An 18,112-nucleotide genomic window follows, 5' to 3' on the forward strand; every position below is an offset into this window, starting at 1 on the left:
TTACAGGACACCTAACAGCTCCAAGACAGCATCAATGGGTCAAAGGCTTCAATGACCTCTTGTCCTGAAGGGTGGACCTGCAGTGCCAAATTCTGCAGCAGTGGTGCAGATTTCTGACTTCACAACTCAAATTCAATTTGATGATATTTTTTGGAAAAGGATGTAATAAATCATAAAATCTCACAACTTACCACTATTCAAACTATATGAATATTCTTGTAAAAGGAGAACACCTTCTTTTACAATCAAATAATTATTTTGGGTAACTTGGTGACAAGTTCCAAGACTGTCTAACTAAAATACACCGACCAACAGGTTCTAGGTGTTAACTGAGTAAGTATGTGGTACAAATTCCACAGTACTTTGTAATTATTTTGGGTAAAAAGAACCCAAAATAGTTATATTTAATCATATGACATAAAAAGATATACAAACAAAGTACTAACAGTATGCATCTGTATCTCTTACCTATAAATGAATCTGAATATAGGCTGTAGAAGAAAGTTATGATTTTTACAGTGGTTTTACTGGGTTTTTAACATTTCCTTCATCCTTGTATTTTGTATCATTTTACGCAACATAACTACCTGTTACTTGGAAACATATCCAATTCACTGTCCTGCTAAAATTTATCATTTACTGTATGTTTTTGCTTACTCGCCTTGTTACTCAACTAATTACTGTAACTAATTAAGAGGTATTTTATGTCCTTTTCGGCTTAACAACTAGAACCCATTGGGTGTTTCTGTGTCATTTAACTAGACTGTCTTGTCTGTCAAGAAGCCCTCACTGAGAAACGGAAATAGACAAAAAAAGAACATCTGCCCTCAAGCACCAAACTGGACGTCTGAGATTTGCGAGGTTTTGTGTACTAATGAGTCTAAATTTGCAGTTAGGATTACTTGGATAGTGAGAAGCAGAAATACAACCAACTTCGAAGAGTGAACTTGGAAAAATATCCCCATAGATTAATTGAAAAAGCTGAAAACGAGTCTCCTAAAAAGAATGGAAGCTGCACAGAGTGGACACACTGAACACTGAAAAAATTGAAATATGTTTTCTGCTTTTTTCTCGAATAACTTGTACTCAGTGGCTGTTTTAACTGGAAAGTAAATAAATGCAGGCTAGCCTCTGATTTTTACACAGTACAGTATGTAAAATCTCCTAATGAACTGTTTTGCATACTGTGATGAATCATGTACGTGGGCAAATGGATCATATGATTGAAAATACAGTGATCTGTGTTGTTTTAATATTGGCTTGAAATGTGGCTTTATGATTCAGCTTGTTTACCATGGTCAACTTCAAATTCTAGTAAGAGTATGATTCGGTAATACATTTCTAAAATGAACGTTTATGTAGCGCAGATTGTTCTTGAGACATACTTATGGTTTAACCTACATGGTTCTGCAAATCTACTGTTGCTTCACTGTTCGGTTTTCAGGGTTTTTCTTTAGAACAGAAAGAATATTTCAGTCACACACTCTAGACTCCACAGGGAATCCAGTTGTTCGCTGTAGTTACACTCACTATCGTCTATCTTTTTAATGATGTCCAATGCAGTTCATTTCACTTTGACTAACTCATTCCATGTCTGTCTGAAGTGTTTTGATCTGTTACCTTAGAATACCCTGCTTTCAGTGCAGCAACAATTCTTTGGGTTTCTTCTTCCTGTCACATACCAAGAACAGACTTCAAGAGCCAGAGAAAGCCTTTATTTAACGTTTGCGTGTGATGGTAAATATATAGACCACATCATTTTTGTTCCCTTAAGGTCCATAAATGTATTTATTTTATATATATTTTTTTGGACATGTAGAGAAGATGTTTTAAATGAAACTGGGCGGTTTGCACATATTATTGTGTAATTATCATGTCATTTCCAGTCAGAAGTGTTAGAATGCAGAGCCAAAGGCAGTCCTGAGGTTGAGAGGTCCAGCTACATTTGGAAGTCAGTGTAACATTGTGGTTCCGTATGTTTTCCAGAGATAAACTGAGATTCCTGTAAGGCCCACTGGAGGTCACTGTGGAATGTTGAATACACCAGAGAATCCTGATGCTTTGCTTCTTCTCATAGATGTCATATAAAACCAGTTAATATCCTACCTGAACAAATTAGCAATGTATTTTTAAACTTAGGATAATTTTTTTTTTCCAATAATACTGAATCGTAATTTGCACATATGTCCCATTATGTCTAAGCTCTCTCTCTCTGTATATATATATATATATATATATATATATATATATATATATATATATATATATATATAATGTAATGTACATGTAATTGGTGCACTGTTTATTTGATAAATTTAACATGTAAGAAAAAATAAACATACAGTGTGGCCTGTGTAAAAGTTATGGCACACTTTATTTTTTCTGTTTAATATTTTTTCCATATGTTAAACTCAGCGTGTGACAAACTAGGCTGCTGCTTTTTCCTGCATGTAAACGCAGTCACTAATGTAGCTTAACATTTAAATATTGCCTAGTTTGGCTCTATCTCAGAGCAATGCAGATAGTTCATGCATTTTTCACGAGTCGAATTAATGAATTAGCTAGTTGCATTTACTCAAGTACATGTACTTATATTCAATATTTTCAAATAGTGCTACCTTTACATCTACTCAAGCATGTTAGTAAAAGAGTCATTTTTTACTCAGTTACATTTTAGCCATTCATATTTAAGTTAAATTTTATTATGCTTTGTTGGTGACAACACCTGTACTGCTCTGTGATTGGTCACACCTCTGACTTTGGAGCTTCAGCATTAATTTTAGACCAAAACAATTCAAAACATTGAAGAACAGAGCTGTACAAACTTCACTTTCTGTTTTCTAAACGTTACTCATTAGTAGTAAGTAGTAATTGTTTTTTGAGCTGCTACTTTTGTACTTCTGATCAAGTTGGTTTTTGGAAAGGTACTTTGCTGTTTCTAGTCATCTATATAATCTACAGTTATCTACAAATTCAAAATGCAGCAGCACAAAGCCTAAGAAAAATGAAAAACAGCTCATATCATTCCCTTTTTGAAATTCTTTAGGGTAGATCTTAAATGTCTTTAACTGGTTTTTAAAGCTATAAATGGCCTTAAAGCACCTGCTTACCACACAGAAGGTCTGTCTGTTTATGTTCCAGCATGTAGAGAGATGTTTTCTGTTATTATGCTTTTAAACTGTGGAACTCAAATCCACCTTTTATTGGGCACTGAAGATTTTAAGAAATATTTGAAAACATCTCTATAAATTCTATCTCTCTTTTTGCATGTATCTTTTTACATCTGAGCCATGTTATTGTCTCAGTTTAATTAATACTACAAACTTTGTTGTTACCTGTATGAAAAGGATTCCCAGGTCTGACACTGGGATACAATATTTTATACTGTATGTAATTTTGGCTTTTAGTTCTGCATAATTGAATGAGGAAGGTCGCACAAAATAGTTACCAAAAGTAAAACATTTTTTCTTTTCAGATTTAGTCTTATTTTACCATCTTCAACATTATATATAAAACTCAGAAGACACATGTAGGTTCACTGATGGTTTTGAACAGTAAATAAAATGGCTACATTTGTGTTGTAAACATTGTGACCCCTGGTTCCTATCACCACCAATGAACCATTTCACACCAAACCACTGTGAAAAGATGTGGTTAACATGTGAGTGATTGCATTATGCCGAAAATTGGTGTAATTCTCCTTTAATTAATTTTTGCCCCGTCCAATGAGAACATCGCATTTTATTTATATGAAATCTTCTCCAAGGGCTCAAAGCCTGTTATACAAATCCATGCAAAGATAAACAACCAAACAAACAACAATCAGCTGCGCAATATATTTTATAACCATAAAAATTAAATGCAGACAGATAAACCAATTATCTGAACAAACATATTTGTTTCTAGAAAGGCACAGAGTGGATACAAGCCACATGTGATTGGCATGGCTTGTGGGGAATGGACAATAATATTTAATTTGTCTGTGGGATTTGAGTATGTCTTAGGGTTACATGCTAGAGATCATGCATAGACATACTGGGGAAGACAGAGAGAGAGAGAGAGAGAGAGAGAGAGAGAGTGAGAGAGAGAGAGAGATGTGGTTAACCCCTCTGGCAAATTCTTCTGCAATCTTAGTATTCCATCAACTTTCAATAGGCTGTCGACAACAATACAGCTACACATTTCTCAAAATCTGCATGTGGCTTCCATTAAAGTCCAGTTGTGGTCAAAATTTGCTTATTTCCAGATTGTAAAACATATAGTTTGTTTTATAGTTATAGTTTTTACATATAATGTATAAATTCAGTCTGTGCTTACCACAAGTTTGCCTTGGCAAAGTTGCATTGCCTACAAACAGTCCAAAACAAAAAAGCGTCTGCGTCTGAACGCAGAAAATGCCCCCTGCAGCATGATTTTTTAGCACGTCAGATAACATAATGACACATCAGCCATGCCAGTGAGTGTGCCAGTAAATGACTGGTGAGGTATGTGAGTGAATAAGGCCCTTCATATGGGCTTGTTTCAAGATACGCTTCTATAACTGCCACACCCAGTCTGACAGACCTTCACCTGATTTTCACAAGAAGTCCTGTTTTCACAAGCCCAATATCAGTGCACTTGTTAATGGATAACTACTACTACCTGACCATCCTATCTGCTGTAAAACCAGCAGGTCTTTGACATACAGCAGCCATAAAATAGTATTAGCATTGGGAAGTAGTGGAGTTTCAGTGTTAGTATTTTGAAGTGGTGAAGTTCAGTACTTATAATAGTGAAGAGGAAGAGTATCAGTAGCGTGGAGAGGTTTAGTACTAGCATGCTGAAGTGCCATGAATCCCATGCTGGTCTAAGCTGGTTCATGCTGGTCACCTCGCATGGTCATGTTATTGCAGCATAGCAGCATCCAAAGCACAATGTGTGCTCATTTTTCTGATGACCAGCACATTCAATTCCATTGCTGCCGATTAGCATCCAAGGCACAACATATGCTTGTTATGCTGGTGACCAGCCTTGCTGGGCTATGTTGTTTTTCTAGGAGGGTGGTGAGGGTTTGGTATTAACTTGTTAAAATGGTGGAGTTCTGTTATTAACGCTGAAGTGAAGTTTCAGTAAGTGTTGGATTTCAGTTCAAGCATTCCGAAATGGTGGAGTTTCAGCTCAAGCATAGTAAAGTGGTAAAGTTTCAAGACTAGCATGTTGCTCTGTATTGGCATGTTGAAGAGGTGGGGTTTCAGTGTTAGCATGAGAAGTGGTGAACTTGCAAAACTAGCTTTAGAAGTGATGCGTCTCGCCGCAGTGTACCATGACTACTGCTAGCATGAAGACAGTGTGGTTGCTGTATATATTTCAAAATGTTGAGCTCAAAGAATGTTACTGCTCCACATACACATTTTCAAGAAACCGCCTGTGCATGAGAAAATTTGATGGCTTGAAGTTTTGCCTCATCCACTGTATGTGTGATGAATGTAATGTTGGAGCTGATTTTGACCAAAAAGTAGAAGTGAAGAAAAATGACCTATGTTTTGGCTTTGTTGGTTGACCATGACAGGAAAGACACATTTTATGCAATCAGTCTTGTATTTTGAAATGAATACTGTAAAACTTTAACTGGCTTCCTGTCTGAATTCATCTCTGCTATGTCCTTCTGGAAAGCAAATTTCAAACCCAAGTCAGCAAGATAAACATCACCAGCAGTCCAGCATGAGTTTTACATAAAAGGCCTCTTTACCTTTGAAGGCCCTTGTTGTAAATATTCCTAAGGTCTGTCCTTTTTGTGTCCTCTTTAGACATTTATTTCTACTCAAGTATTTGTGAGAAACCAACTTTCTCAGTTCCATTTTAGCCCCTCGCATTTAGTTCTTAATTGATTTTATAGTAGTAATTTCATTCTGTTGTGTTTCTTCAGCACCTGAACTGATTTGCTTACAGTTCTCACTTTGGAGTTTTACCATTTAGAACAAATAGAATCCAAAAAGAAGAATGGAGCCTAAATATGCTTTAGGCTCCATTGTGGAGCCTTGTGGGTATACTAAGAAGTTCCGTTGCAGTTCTAGAGGTCCTAGGACCTGATTTATCTGACATTATTTTACTTTTAGGCTGCTCTGCCCACCTAAAAATACCGCCTGTTGGTTTATCCATGGTGATTTCTTAATCTACTTAGTCATTTCCTTCCAGTGTACACACTGATGTGATGTGTACCTAAAAGGCCTTTATTCCATGAATGGATCCTTCCCATAAAAGGTGGCGTTTTGTGGAGGTGGGCTTAGTTTGTGGGAATTCCCATCACACCAAGGTTCTAGTTTACTTCGGTGACGTCAAGACAGCTGTGTCTCATGTAGCGTGTTTTTATTTCCCACCTGTATTCCGACAAACTCCGCACTATCGGATTTGGAATGGTTCTGTAGTTCATAAATACAGACTCTCGTGCCGGAATACGGGTGGGATTTAACACAAATTATTCAAATAGCATATATTTTTGTTCGAGCTGTTTGCAAAGAGAAAATGATAGACGATAAAGCTGCGCTGTGATGTAAAAGCACATTCTCTGTTCTATAAAGCTGAAAGGTTGCTCTGTTCCCCTCACCCTTACATAAAAAGAGCAGTGCGCTGAGAACTGCAATGTTTTAGCCCTTAACGCCCCTCTGAGCTCTCAAAGCATCTGGAAAGAGTCATCTTTAAGAACAATTAGTGTGGCAAAGTCATAGAAAGTGGCTTTAACCCTGCTAATTCACAGAAAGTCCTTCTTTCTCATTCTTTCTCGCAGAGCAGGAGGCGGGGCTTGTGCGAATACGGGTGGGAAATAAAACTGTTTGTTTCGCCCAATGCCAGCAAAGAACCGCGACAGAACAGCAGCCAGTCCAGTACTCCGCAATACAAGACTATTGAGAAACATGGGTTTAATAAACAACCTCCTGCTGGTGTTCCTGACGATTCAAGGTAAGCATCTGTCATTTATACTAGATCCACTGTCCAGTCAGTGTTCTTTTAAACAATGTTTCTAGGTTTAGATTACTGACCACTCAACATGTAGGACATTCATAGTGATTTCAGCTCCATAAATGAGCCACCTGTCCTGAAGTGTGATTTCAAGTGTTCAAATTTAAGTGTTCTGAGTGTATATGCAGACTAGTGGCAGATGTGGTGGGCTAATGCTACACAACAGCACAAATATTGTGTTTCCAGTAGAAGAAAAAGTACCAAAAAACTAGAATTAACGAGTGTCAGTTCAAAAAAAGTCTATAGAATTGCTCAAGTGCATCACCGAGCATCTATCAGAAGAGGAACTAAAGTATGCAATGAAGTATGGGAAACTTGGAGTGAGTTACTGACCACCTCGCTTTAAAGGCAAACAAATAGTCAATGCAGTTAAAGCCCCTTTCAGTGACTAATGGCTGTAAAGTAACACTTTTGAGAAATGTTTAATGTAAAAGCAGCCAGGGGAGATTGTGGTCATGTTTTTTTTTGTTTTTTGTTTTTTTTTCTGTCAGGTAGGTAAGGTTGAGTCAGCCTGGTTTTGGGCACATATTTCTGTAAGGCTGTCAAAATGTCATGTCAAGCGGTTCCACACAACTGTGTTAAGTAGCACAGTTGAGTAATATGCGCTCAGTGCGTTCAAGTAAATCACAGACCAGTGAGATCTAATGAACTGGACTGATCATATTGTAGTGTCCCGCTACTGGCTCGCATTGCCATGGGTGCGTGGGAGGTGTGGTCATGTAGAGTGGCTGTTGGGAAGTGCCGTGCACACAGTACGAGGGACATTCATTGTAAATAAGTTGTTGTTAGCTTAAAGATGTGTACATATGTTGTTTGTGATATTCTGTGCTGGGCTGTGGGGTAGTTATTGCCTACCGTCAGGTGAAAGTGTGTGTCTAGAAGAGACATGCCTGCTATCTCGGCCATTTCCACAGCTCTGTGCAGCAGTTCTCCCTTGCTGCTTGTTCAATAAAAGAGCATTTGCCTTTAAAGTGCAATGCTTCCTGCATACTTCACTCACACCATGCTGGTGTCAGAAGTGGGATAGACCCTCCCTCCCCCCTAAATGGACCAGAGAAGAAGGATGTTTCCACAATTGCGGACGGCAGAGAAGGCTCAGTCAAAGACTGTGGAGGAAGAAGCAGCATGGTGAGGATGGGCAGCAGAAGAGGCATTGTGGTGAGGATCGTCAGCAGAGCCCAGTGGGAGGACGGTGAAAGAATGTGTGGCAGCCTGGAAGTGTTGGCCACAGCACTCTGGCGACACTTAAGTTGGTAGCAGAGGTTAATACGATGGTTCAGCAGGCACCTCCTATGCACGCTGCTGCCGGAATAACGGGGATGGTACGAGCAGCTCTCTCCACTGGGCAGCCTTCAAGCTGTCATAGCAGAGGCAAGAAGTACCTTACTATGTGGGGAGGAGGATGCAGCGCTCACTCTCTCCACTGTGGCACCCTGAGGGAAAGAAAGCAGCCCTGAGAGAGAAGGGCACACGTGGACAGTCCAAAACCCCTGCTGTGGAGTGACAATTGTGGGTGTATGCAGGGGGCAGTGTGCCCTGCTCGAATCTGCTTGAGGTTGCCGGGATGGCTCACACTGATGGGGGGGCTACATGGCATCCTGCTTCAGGCTCACATTGTCATGGGCACACAGGAGGTGTGGAGGAGGCTCTTGGAAAGTGCCATGCTGTGGCAGTAGGAGAGACATGTATTGTAAATACTGTGGGGTAGTTAGTGCCTACTGTCAGGTGAAAGTGTGTGGCTAGAAGTGATCTGCCTGGTATCTTGGGTGTTTCAGCTGTGCTGAGTGGGGGTTTTGCCTTCCTGTCTGTTACATAAAAGAGCATTCACCTTTAAATGGAAATGTTTTCCACATCTTCTTCTTTGCTGACACCACAATATTAACCTACATATTCTCATTAAGTTATTACAGTGCTACTGAGTTCTAGTAGAAGTACACTCAAAATTAGGTTACACAATAACTCCCACTGACAGCCAACAACAATTTGGTTCAGTAGTTATTTGTGGAATTAGATGCACAATGGAAGGTACGCCAGGGTGAAAGACAACACAGATAGGGAGAGTAAAACAAGTTAAAGAATATGCAAATAGATGATGCCAGCAGCCAATCGGAAAGATGACACAGAGTTCATTAACTTAAAAAAACATAGGGGAGGGTGTTGACACGGACTTTATGTGTATTATTTTCATTTTCCCAAAAAAATTTTGTACATGTATAGCATAGCACTAATAATCTAATAACAACAACAACAAAAATAATAATAATAACACTTTTTCAGCTGTTTTTCTTTTAAATAGTCCACACTGAATTGGGTGCAATAGCAGACACTGTGATAGCATGTAAGCCAAGGCTTAATCTTTGTGAAATGAAAGCACAAACTTAAAGCACAGTTTGGTCAAAGTTGTGGTTTTTGTCTGAAACCCGATGCTGTGGTCTGAAGATGTTCTAAAATTTACACCATAGATGGCTTTTTGTGCAAGCATGACAGCATGATATCATGGAGCATGTTGTTGTTGTACAACAGTCTCTTCTACAGTCGTATGCAAAAGTTAGGGTGCCCCCTGGTCAAATTTCATGCTTTGTTGATTTTCTAAGTGAAAACAAGTTAACAGACTTCTGCACATTTTAATGCACAATTACTGTTTATTTGCTGAATTTAACATAAAATGTGGCCTGTGTTAAAATGATGGCACACATTACATTTTATGCTTTATTTATTTTTGTTAAACTCAGCAAATAAAAAGAAATTGTGCACTAAACTTTACAGGATGTTAAGTTCCCTGTAGAGCAGGCGTGTCAAACTTCGGGCCAAAGTGCTGTGGAGATTAACATTTAACCTCATTGAATGCTCTGAATTCAGTCCAAGAAGGCCTTGGTAATTAGTTGACGAGCTGAATCACATGTGTTTAATGAGCTAGCATGCTGAAATCTGCAGTGTTTTGGCCTGTCAGGACTGGAGCTTGACACGTGTGCTGTAGAGGATGTGTTAATTTATTTTCACTTAGGAAATCAACAAATCATGAATTTTGACCAGGTGGTGATCAAACCTTTGCATGCAACTGTGTTAGGTAGAGTAAATATGGAATATATTTAGAATATCACATCACCCAACATTTAAAAGTTCTGTCCATGTGTGAGGAGTCTTAGTGTCTTGCTGTGATTTACATGGAGTAAATAAATAAATGATTAAGAGAATGAGTTTATACCATCATTGGGGGCTGTTTCTGCAGTAACTCTGTTAACCACCACTGATCACAGGCCTAGAATCATATTAAATATGTGCTTAATGGTTTTAGAGCCTGATCTATGAAGCTGCAAAAGATTGCTGATGTTGTTCCTCTCTGTACACTGAGCAGAATTACAACCCCATTTCCAAAAAAGTTGGGCCACTGTGCAAAATGTAAATAAAAACAAATATTTGCCCATTTTGAATTTGATGCCAACAACACGTTCCAAAAAAGTTGGGACGGGGCAACAAAAGGATGGTAAAGTTGTGTAATGCTAAAAAAACACCTGGTGGTTAATTGGCAACAGGTCAGTAACATGATCGATTATAAAAAGGTATCCCAGAGAGGCTGAGTCTTTCAGAAGTAAAGATGAGGAGGGGTTCACCCCTCTGTGAAGGACTGTGTAGGCAAATAGTGTAACAATTCAAGAATAACATTTCTCAACATAAAATAGCAAAGAACTTTTGCTGTTCATAATCTACAGTACATAATAACATTAAAAGATGAGAGAAATCTGTGTACGCAAGGCACAAGGCTGAAAACCAGTATTTGCTGGCCATGATCTTTGGGTCCTCAGGCAGCACTCCATTAAAAACAGACATGATTCTGTAGTGGAAATCACAGTATGGGCTCAGAAACACTTGTGAAAACAACTGTCTGTGAAAACAGTTCATCGCTGCATCCACAAATGCAAGTTAAAGCTCTAAAACGCAAAGAAGCCGTATATACACAGGATCCAGAAAATGCTGCCACCTTCTCTGGGCCCGAGCTCAATTAGAATGAACTGAGGTGAAGTGGAAAAGTGTCCTGTGGTCCGACAAATCAACGTTTGAACTTTTTTTTGGAAATCATGGACACTGTGTCCTCTGGGCTAAAGACCACTCAGTTTGTTATCAGTGCACAGCTCAAAAAGCCAGTTTTCATGATGGTATAAGTGTGCATTAGTGCACATGGCATGGGTGACGTGCACATCTGTGAAGGCTCCATTAATGCTGAATAATATATACAAGTTTTGGCAACATATGCTGCCATCCAGATGACGTCTTTTTCAAACCACATCAGCATTGCTCTGTATTAAAAGAGTTCTGGTGCTAAACTGACCTGCCTGCAGTTCAGACTGACACCCACTGATAACATTTGGCACCTTATGAAATGAAAAATACGACAAAGTAGACCCCGAATTGTTGAGCAGCTGAAATCCTGTATCAAACAAGAATGGAAAAACATATCACTTTCAAAACTACAGCAGTTGATCTTCTCAGTTCCCAATCACTTACAGAGTGTTGTTAAAAGAAGGGGTGATGAAACACAGTGGTAAACTTGCTCCCATCCCAACTTTTTTGGAACATGTTGTTGGCATCAAATAAAAAAAAAAACAATAACATTTCTCATTTTCGACATTTGATATGTTGTCTTTGTAGTATTTTCCTTCAAAATTGTACATGGTTTACATTTGCATATCATTGCATCCTTTTTTATTTACATTCTGCACAGCGTCCCAACGTTTTTGGAAATGGGGTTGTACAACAGAGCTTTCATATAAAAAATCTAAAGGTCCTTTTGTGCTCTTGAGGCTTCAAAATAAGATAATCTTTAAGAATCCACATTTAGTACAGTGTGGATGAGAACAGCAAAGTAGGCTTCATTTTACAAAATCTCAATATGCTTTAATCAAAATTTTATGCAAAACGTTGGAAAACATTACAGTTCAAATGAACAGATTACAGACTATAGATGATAAAAGAGATCCAAAGTGTAATTCAGAGCCACAGAGTATCTCTTTAAACAAGTGTGCAGAGAACCTGGCCCACGATAGTGGCTGAAAAGCATTGTGTGTAACTATATAAATGATGCAGACTGCAGGGAAAAAGGTGTTACTGCCACAATCTGCTCTATGTCCACTTTGAATAGGCCGCAGAGTAGCCCTCGAAAATGGGTTATCCGGCTTACTGACCATAAAGCAGCCAGTGGACTGGAACCGTATTGAAAGAGAATCAGCAGGGTTAGATAGTGGGACAGTGGGGACTCTCTCTCTCTCTCTCTCTCCCTCCCTCCCTCTCTTTGACCTTCTGCCCGACCTTTATGTCGCATTCCCTCTCTCGTGTCCGTGCTTTAATCTGTCTTCTGTCTTTCCTCTGACCCCCGCTCACTCCTCCTCTTGTTTCAGGGCTTTCTCTCAGTCCGGCTGCTGTATCCGCTGGCTGGCTTTTTAAGGGTTTCTTTGTGTAGCGCCTGTGCCCGTGTCTGTATCCCAGCAGTATTCAGCTTTTTCCTCCACAGTGACAGATGAGAAGCTTATCGAGAGGCTGCTGCATTTGTGGTTCAGCTGCTTTTTGTTTTACAGTTCTATTCTTTGGTAAAGACTGTGGCTGAACTCTGTTTACAGACCACCACAAAACACCTCTGTGCTATTTTGCTCTGTCTGCTACTTTTAAACATTGTTTAAAGACTCCTGCAGAGGGTGGACAATCGGCACTGCGTGTGTTGCACAGCGTGTGGCCATTTTAGTCATTTCAGGAGGTCTTTGAGAATCAGGATGTTATTCTAGAGTCGCATCACCTGGCACTGTACTGATGAAAAGGGTTTTTTTGGATGATAAACGTTCTTGTTCTAGTTCAGAGTTCCCTGTGTCTGAAACCAAGTACTTCCCTAATGTACAAACCACTTTACTTTTCATAAATTTTGTGTACACTGTATTTATTTTGTATTTTCTGTGAATTCTGCAAGTTGATGTCTATTCCTAATAGTTTACTGTATAATTTGCAGGAAATTCCTGTAAAAATGAAATCACTGCCAAAGTACAAATGATTCAAATTCCACGAAACTTACATAAACAAGCAGGATTTCACCAAAAGGAGATTTAATTTGTAATGTGTATTTTAAGTTCATGTTAAGTTTGAGTTAAGTTATGCATTAAGTGCTTATAGTAGCTGACTATGAGCAGAAGTAAAATGAGTTTGGGAATAAACTTTGTCATATGGAGGAAAAGAACCCTCCATATGACACACCTTTCTGTGGTGAGCTGTAGTAATACAAATGCCTGTATTTCTGAGGTTAGTAACTGTCCATAAGGCAGCAGCGGAGCTTGTTTTACCCAGCGTTTACGCACTTCCATGTCTTGTTAAAAGGGCCTATCTGCATACTAGTTTACTAAATTGTATGTTAAATGTAGTAAAGACACCTCTGGTGATGTACAGAGAGAGAGAGAGAGAGAGAGAGAGAGAGATGCATGCAGTGACTGGGCTAGAATGGCACTCTGTCTACTTCAACAAATGGAATGCATTTAGAGTGAGATCCAACCAGACATTTTAACGTCCAGTTGAAAGTCGCAAAGGAGCTCAAACTGGACTGTCCAGAACCCTGGCAACCTCGAACCAGAAAGGCTGAAAAGTGAAGCGTGCTCACTTTTAGCACTCGGCAGTCACAGTTTCCTTAATGCAGCAGAAGGAGGAACCAGCAGAGGAAGCTACAGTTTAGAATTTGTCCTTCCACACAACATGAGTCTATATGCAATATGCAGAGAGGTTCAAAATGAGTTGTTAACAAGATATGTGGAAGCAATAACTTCTCATTTATGCTTAGTGAAAAACGTGAAGTACATGGTATATAATTAAGAAAAAAATATGTAGTGCGTACAATAAGACACAAGGCAACATTCTTGTGCTGTTTATGCTATGAGGCCTTATTTTTCTGTTAGCTGGTTAGACAATAGAATCACCCTCAAGGCTATAAATACATCTGACAGTTAATCCACCGCCCTTTCGGTATATGCTGGGTAAGCTAAAAACTAAACTCTGATGCATTCCTAGGTGGCCCTCCTCTGGATGCTTATTACTCTTCCCTGCTCTAACATGCTTGATTCAACACCCAATAAGTTACAACAGAAGTGCTGAAGCAGAGAACACACAAACTTGTGTGGTCTTGATGCTCCGCAAGACTCTTCCAAACTGAATAATATTGCAAAAAGCAGTCTGTGATTCCTATTCCTACACTATCCATCAAAAGTTTGGGGACACCTAGCATGTCAAAAATGTTATTTAATATCATGGTAAGTTTGCAATAATGCATTAAACTATGCAGGTTTATTTAAAGGAAAACAATACCACACATACATATTTGTGACAGTATTAGTGGTAGCTGAGGAATAAAGTCAATAATATCCTTTTTATCCATTTTAACCTTTCAGGTGTTTTGGGCCAGAAGAGTTTCAATATGTGCCTTTAACAGTAGTTTGGATGAGAAAACTGTCAAATCATTATTATTAGGGGTGTAATGATTCCCAAAATTCATAATTCTGTGTAATATGGTGGTGTTTTATGTAATACAGTTTTAAAAATTCCTTTTTAAATACAGCAAAAATATGGTGTGGCAGAAAATAATACGTTAATACATTTTAAAAAATGTGGTTTATTATGACAGCATTACAAGCTAATATGTCAGCCCCATGTTAACACATGAGCCAGAAGCTAACAAGCCTTCAGTTCAATGGGTTGATATACAGTCCTTTGCAAATGTTTGGGCACCCCTGGCCAAATTACATAGATTTTTTGTTTTGTTTTGTTTTAAGTGAAATAGGTTAATGCATCTTCTACGGCTAATTTTAGTGCATAGTTGCTACATTATGCTGAGTAGCATGTTTCAAAGAAATAAAACATAAAATATAAAACATGCCTGAATTTTTAACAGGCCAGATTTCATGTAGACCCCTCCCTACATCCCCAACGTGTTAACTCCAGCAAATAAACAGTAATTGTGAACTAAAATATATAGGTGTGTTCTCTGTAGAGACTGTGTTACCGCTTAAAATCCCAGGCTTATTACATAATAAGACTTACTATTCAGTGACTGCAGGGACTTCAATGCAAACTGGCTGAGCTATTCTTAGGTTATAGAAGTGTATAATAAAACTTTAGGCTATGGCCATTTAAGGGGTAAATTTATTTTCACTTCAACACAATCATACCAAAATCACAGTCAACAAAACATAGTATTTGAACAGAGGCATCCAAACGTTTGCAAACGACTATAACCGAGCTCAGTGTTTTCATAGCCCAGCCCAATGAGGGGCTCCAAATTGGCCTGGTATGCAATATTGCATACAGCCTTACTAGAACAGGATCAAACCTGCCTGCACTCCAGTACTTTTAAATCATCAGAGACAGACATCAGCACTGGCCTGAACACATGGAATGTCTATAAATCTTCTTTTACTCCTCATGATCCCATCAAAAGAAGAGAGAGAAAGAGGATTAAAACAGAAGATTATGCTCTTCATGAGGAGTGTGAAATGAAATGTCTGTGGATTTGTGTATGTTCTGTATCGAGATGGTTAATAATTAAGCCAAATGCAGGCTCTCTTTACTGGTACAAAAAACTTAGCAGAACACTACTAATACTAACAGTACAATATAATAAGCACACACATACTAAATTACAAAAGAATACTTATACAAAAACTAATTTACAGTACAATTAGTACACAAAAGTGGCAGAAAAATAAGTACCATACAATAAGTACAAACTATTTTCAAGTTATATCAGTTATGTAAGTTATATGCTAAATCAGACATGATATTATATAATAAGCTAAACACCTAAAGGTATTTTTAGATGTTATTCAATATTTCAAATGTTTTAGGAAGAAGAAGAAGTAATTATGGGATAAATAATGTGATCTATTTATAGTCATTTCTTGACATCAGCCTTGAAATTTGATCACCACTTTTAAACAAAAAGGCTTTCTGAATGTTTATTTTCTCATTTTAGGATCATCTACAGCTCTGGTCATTGTATTGGACCTCATGTTTTTGTTTACAGCTACAGTTTTTTTGAAACCTGACGGAGCACTGGCTTCGTGGCAAAAGTGGCTTTATATTATTGAAAGCATTCTTCGCCTACTAGGAAAGTGGTTCTACACCGTGTAAGCAGTAATAAGTACACAGAAAGTGGTACTACAACAAGCATAATACAAAGTGTCAATCCAATGAGTATATGAAAGTAGCTAGTATGTTCAAAACAGTGTGTTCAAAGCCCATCCAGCCTTCACCTGGCTGTAAACAAACAGGGAAGACAATAAATAACAGGCTTGCACTGCCTTCATTTTGTAGATCATGGTTGTTCTTGTATTGGTTCTGTTAGAGTATATCTGAAGTGTTATAGCTTGATCTAATGGAATGTGTGCATGTCTAGTCTAGCGATGGCTTTGCCCCAGCAGGTTGTGTGCAGAGATGTAATACTGTATATGTGTCTGCAGGTTGGTGTGTGGAGCAGATCTTGGGGTTTAATGTGGGAACAGCAGGAGCCAAAATGTTCTCAGGAGCAGCAGAGGAGGAGTTCGGATACACAGTGCAGCAGTTCAGCAACTACCAGGGCAAATGGTAAACACTGAGTGAACATGGGTGGGATTCCTCTCTCTAAGGTTCATAAATGGTTCTTGGCTTGGACACACAGGAAAAGCCTTTAACTGCTATAGATCATTTACATGATATGACAGTTGTTTAAACTGTAAAGAGGATCAGTCATGTTTGGCAATTTTTAAATGTCATAAAGTATGCCAGAGCGTTATAAAAAGTCAAAGAGGAAAAAAAAGGAGAAATGACACAACAGAAACATACACTATACACTCCCATCCACTAGCATATCTCCTTCAAACTTACAGAAAACAGAAACAGCATCCTGGAATATCTACTGGGTATACAGAGCTAGCCATGGTATGTGAAGGAGCAGACTAAATTTTTATATAGCGTAGTCCGTCCAGCAACAGGCTCTGTAGTTAGTAGCAATGAAATAAAAAACATCTCAGTTTGAAAAACGTGTATTTTGTACCAAAAAAGTGACATACGAGAGACAAAAACACAAACACTGAGCCATCAAGTTGCCAAGATGTCCACTCTATGGCCATCTTGGCAACGCCACTCGGTAGTTATTTCCACTCAATACCGGGTTCCTATCTCACTGAATGAAGAGAGATATATAAACTCCGCACTAACAGCTAAATTAATATTTCCAAAGCATTGGTGAAATCACTGGTAAAATCTGAAAAACAGCAAAATTTGTCTCAAATAACATTTTTTTTGCTTGTTCTGGCTACTGCATAGATCCCCACAACAAGCTTTTCCCTCTTGTGGCTTAATTAGCAAGCACTTTTTATTGAAAGGTGGGGATTTCTCTCTAAATAGATGCCATGTTAAGCATTACGAATTATCCCATTTATTTTCCAACCAGTGACCAGTCTCTTTCTTTACAATATCTCTGACTGGCCCAGCTGCAGCATGAGAGGGGAACACTGGGATCTCCGAGATCCGCTTGTGAATACAAAGAGAATTAACCTCAGTGTATTTCATGTAGCTTTGCTGAACTGAGACAAACACTTTGTAATGTTGTCAAGCAAGCACTCTTTCTAGTGCTGTTTTAGCAATGCTACCTACACGTTGAAAAAAAAGGTTCTTCAAGGGTTCTTTAGTAGAGGCAGTGGTTCTATAGAGAAGCATGAGTTCTATATATAAAATCTTTTTGAATTTGGTTCTATATTGCACAAAAAAGGGTTCTTTTATTGTTAAAAGCTTGACTTTGCAACAATGGCAGAACTCTTTTTGGTGCTATATAGAGCCATTTTCAAAAAGGTTCCATATACAACCATTGAAAAGTCAAGACAAATCAAGGTTTATTTATATAGCACTTTTTACAACGGGCGTTGCCGCAAAGCAGCGTAACAGAAAAATCTGGGTCCAAGCCCCCATGAGCGTCGCCAATGGCAACAGTGGCAAGGAAAAACTCCCTAAGAGCAAGAGGAAGAAACCTTGAGAGGAACCAAGACTCAAAAGGGGAACCCATCCTCTTCTGGTCGACCCTGGATACCAAACAATAACAAAAGAACAGTATGAACAGAAA

General features: G+C 38.6%; 1 protein-coding gene across 1 annotated transcript in view; it reads left to right on the forward strand.

Annotated features, from left to right (window-relative positions):
• The first annotated feature begins 6,831 nt into the window (after nucleotides 1-6,831).
• The window catches only part of LOC118824515 (integrin alpha-2-like), a 42,649-nt gene continuing 31,368 nt past the window's right edge, over nucleotides 6,832-18,112 (forward strand). Inside the window, exons 1-2 of the mRNA XM_036594733.1 lie at nucleotides 6,832-6,936; nucleotides 16,476-16,599. Coding sequence (XP_036450626.1) covers nucleotides 6,891-6,936; nucleotides 16,476-16,599 — 170 coding nt within the window. The 5' untranslated portion in view covers nucleotides 6,832-6,890. The remainder of the gene's footprint in view (nucleotides 6,937-16,475; nucleotides 16,600-18,112) is intronic.

The sequence above is a fragment of the Colossoma macropomum genome, unplaced genomic scaffold (assembly GCF_904425465.1).
Source record: "Colossoma macropomum unplaced genomic scaffold, Colossoma_macropomum, whole genome shotgun sequence".
In the NCBI taxonomy this organism is placed as follows: domain Eukaryota; kingdom Metazoa; phylum Chordata; class Actinopteri; order Characiformes; family Serrasalmidae; genus Colossoma; species Colossoma macropomum.